The sequence below is a fragment of the Octopus bimaculoides genome, chromosome 24 (genome assembly GCF_001194135.2).
Source record: "Octopus bimaculoides isolate UCB-OBI-ISO-001 chromosome 24, ASM119413v2, whole genome shotgun sequence".
In the NCBI taxonomy this organism is placed as follows: Eukaryota; Metazoa; Mollusca; class Cephalopoda; order Octopoda; family Octopodidae; genus Octopus; species Octopus bimaculoides.
This window is the reverse complement of record NC_069004.1, coordinates 22,999,025-23,003,201: the sequence shown is the minus strand read 5'-3', so window position 1 is coordinate 23,003,201 and position 4,177 is coordinate 22,999,025. Positions and strand designations below refer to the sequence as shown.

At 35.8% G+C, this 4,177-nt stretch overlaps 1 protein-coding gene across 2 annotated transcripts in view; it reads right to left on the bottom strand.

The window, feature by feature from the left end:
• The window catches only part of LOC106872917 (fibulin-1), a 150,904-nt gene that overhangs the window by 2,296 nt on the left and 144,431 nt on the right, over positions 1 to 4,177 (bottom strand). For both annotated transcript variants that reach the window (XM_014920095.2, XM_014920093.2), the window contains one exon: positions 607 to 857. In XM_014920095.2, the coding sequence (XP_014775581.1) occupies positions 607 to 857 (251 nt within the window). The remainder of the gene's footprint in view (positions 1 to 606; positions 858 to 4,177) is intronic.

Here is a 4,177-nt window from a genome sequence, read left to right as displayed (position 1 = left end):
TTGATTGTAATAGTTGAATTTTATTGGTTGAACGATATTTTGGAATATCGTTCAACCAATAAAATATCTATTACAATCGAATCATGCTCTTCATCTTGGCTGTTTACCTTTGTGAAGAGTTACGTCAATCCTTTTTAAAATATAATAATAATAATAATAATAATAATAAAAAAAAAAACATAGAAGCTACACTTGGACACTCAACACTTGCACACTATTCAAAAAGTTTCCCTGCTTGGAACAGCCCACATTCTACACAAATAAAACCAGCCACAACCACATACTCTACACAGTAAATATCCAATAAAACAAACAATCACCACTATATGCACTCCACAGGTTGGATACCCAACAGAAGAACACAACTCGCATGACATGCACAACACACTATACAAACACTGATACACAAAAAAATTGCAACCAGACCCCATAACAAAACAATACAATACCAGGAAGAGTTTGCATTTCCCCAACAACAAAAAAGAACTCACAATGCTGCACAGACCCCAGCAACATAGAGGTGATGCAGTAGAAATCTGCCTGAAACTATCAAATGTCGAATGGCAACCATGATAACAACAACAACAACAACAGTTTTCTTCTTACCATTTGAGTTATTTATAGCAGCACTGAAATATGCGTCTTCATTACCATGACTGAGGGTCAGCAATAAGTTTGGGTAGTATTTGTATCCCTTGGTTTGTATCATTAGCAACATCATGGGTTCCTCCAGCACCTCAGGATGAGAAGGGATAGATATGAATTCCCAGCCTATGGTACGGGTCTTGTTTATCATGCACAGTTTATCTTCCAGTTTGCACGGATTTCGTTTGCAGACATATCCAGTTGCAGGAGACCTGATGGCAAAGGTTGAAAGACAATACATCAACAACACATCTACAATAATCTTACATTTAGGGACATGGTCACAAATTCAATGGAGAAGGGGTAAAGTATATAAACTATAGAAATAACTCTGGTACATACCAGGTGTTTAGTTTCCTCATTTAGTTTTTGTTACTGTTTCAGTCATTGGACTCTGGCCATGTCTCAAACAAGGGCCTGGGAACAGGAGGTGTAGGTGGTGCACATGCACCCCTTAAAATTTTTGAGGGGTACAGAATCAAAATTTGCACCTCCTATATACTTTACATGATTTAGAAGATATTTCTAAAACGTTGCTTGAAGTTAGGTTTCTTCTCAAAACAAGAATAAAGGACAAAAATAAATAAATTAAACGTTTTTATCAAATATCTTCATCAAACCTCTAAATCAAACATCTTCACTAAACACATTCATTAAACCAGTTCAACTGGCGCATCCATCAAACATTTTCATGAAACTTTTTCATTAAACAACCTTATACAACATTGACATCAAATATTTTCATAAAATATTTTCCTCAAATATCTTCCAATATTTTCATTCAACGTTTTAATCAAACATTTTCATCAAACTTCCTCAAACATGTTCATCAAATATTTTCATCAAACAAGTTAAAATATTTTCTGTTGACCAGTCTTGGATGGAGGAGTAGCAGTTTTTCATTCATTTTGGCAATTTCATGGCAATATGTTTCTGCAGTAATGGTTTTTCCAGGTTTTAAGAAGTTATAGTGGACGAGTCCAGCAGCACACCACCAAATAGTCACCATAACCTTCTTCTTGAAGAGCTCAGGTTTAGAGAAAGTCTTTGGTGCTTCATTTTTGTCCAACCACTGCGTTGGACTAAAATGCTTTTGCTATTGTACTGAATCCACTTTTCATCACAAGTTACAATATGGTCGAGAAATGGATCAGCCTGGTTATGGAGAAGAAGCGATGAACAAATTTCATATCTGCGAATTTTCTGATTTTTATTCAAATTGTGTGGTACCCATTTGTCATGCTTTTCTGATTTTCTGATTGCATGCAAATGGTTGCAGGCAGTTTTCTGGTCAACTTGAACTTCTTTTGCCAGTTCTCGATGATGGTCTTTAATTGACCGTCATCGATGACAGACAAGCATCCACTATGCTCACAATCTTCAAGGCTCAGGTCTCCACTGCAAAATCGTTTAAACTATTTTTGAGCTGACCACTCACTGGTCATTTCCTCACCAAACATTTTAAAGTTGAATAGCAAAATTGCTGAAGATCTGGAGAAAATTCATGTACCTGACTGGATTGTTACCCTGTTTGGTTTGGAAATAGAAAATGCAGACATTATGGATCTCAGAGCTAAATCATTGTTCAGAAGTAAAAGCCTCAGTGACTATTGGAGCAGTGTAAATACTGCTACAAAATACCCCAAGCTTAGTGCAGTGGTTGAACTAGCCATGCAAATGCAGTTCTAACAAAGCAGAAGAACAGACAGAACCTGGAAGAGCATAATGACTTATGACTAAAACTCACTAATCTCCAACCAAATGTCAATGTTCTTGCTAATGCTCACCAAACACATTTTTCTGGTTAGTGATGGCAACCAATTCAATAAAAAAGTATATTAATTTATTTTTAATGTATTTAACCCTTGGTCTACCAGAGGAAATGTATGTCACTAACTACCAACTGGGTCCAATAGACCCAATATTTTTCTTTTAATTAAATTTTATCCAAACTATCACTATTTCTTAGCTACATTATATATGCTATCAGGTGAATGAAGAATTACTGTTTCTAACAAATTTTAATTAAAAAAATACAGCTTACAGAATATATTATAAACTTTAAAAATTGCATTCACTGCACGTATATCAATCATGTTGTAGAATATAACCATAGGCCATCTCCGAGTCATTCTTTTGCAAGTGTGTATCCTTACCATCTTATCTAGGGTATCTACTACTCCTTGTTTTGTTGTAACTTCAGGTTTATTTTCAGCACTTTTTGAATCAATTGAAGGCTGAGAGTGCATTATACTCATAAGTGTGAATACATCATTTTTCGTAGAACAAATAAGGTAGAATCATAGAATCCTTTTGAAATCCAAATATTGTGCTGTTTGATTTATGTTTCTTTTCCATTTGTGAAAGCACTCGGAAGTTCAGCTCTGTTCTCTCTAATTGTTCCAACTAAAGTAGTTTTCTTGCTAAGCAGCTTTGGAGCCAATCCTAGACTTGTAAAAAAATTATCTAAAGTTATATTGTGACCAGTATTTTCAAGTTCTTTTACTAGGACTTCAACAACTCTTGAACCTTGATTTGTCACTTTCCCTTTTACTGGGTCTTTTCCAGTGTAGACTTGCATTTTCCAAACGTAAGATATTTCACTGTCACATATTGCTGAAATTTTAATTCCATATTTCTCTGGTTTTGAAGGAATATATACCCAGAATGGGCAGCACCCTCTGAATGAAACTAATTGTTCATCAAGTGTCATGCTTGAACTTGGAACATATCCATCTTGCAAATTCTGATCCCACATTTCAAATACTTCTCTTATGGGCTCCAATTTATCATCACTTCTCTCTTTTCTTATTGCACTAGCATCATCAAAATGCAACACTTGTAAAATCTGTTGAAATCTTCCCCAGCTCATAATTCTGTTGAATATTGGACAGTCATTTTCTTCACTCCATAACTGTGTGACATTTTCACGTTTAGATTTATAAACGCCCATAAGAATAATCAGTCCAATAAATTTCTTTAGTTCAGAGCGATCAATTTCCCTCCATTTATCTTTGTAAACAACCTGATCTTCAACATTTGTCCACGGCGCATAAAGATAGTAAAACATGTTTCAATGCTATTGCAAGATCTTTTGGCAAAACAGGATGATCCACATTCTTGGCGCACAATATTGCAAGATGAAGTTCTTACTGCTGCTTGAGTAAGAGGATTAGAATGCCAAACTTATTGTCTGTCACTAGAACCATAATTGCTCATTCATAATTGAGTGGCTTGCAGATAATTGTTTTTGAGTATCTTCATCACCTGATGACACAGAACCTAAACTGTCAATCACTTTCACCATCATCTTCAGAGCAATAGAAGGAATCACTACTATCTTCCTCCCATTCATCATCATCATCATCATCATCGTTTAACGTCCGCTTTCCATGCTAGCATGGGTTGGACGATTTGACTGAGGACTGGTGAAACCGGATGGCAACACCAGACTCCAGTCTAATTTGGCAGAGTTTCTACAGCTGGATGCCCTTCCTAATGCCAACCACTCAGAAAGTGTAGTGGGTGCTTT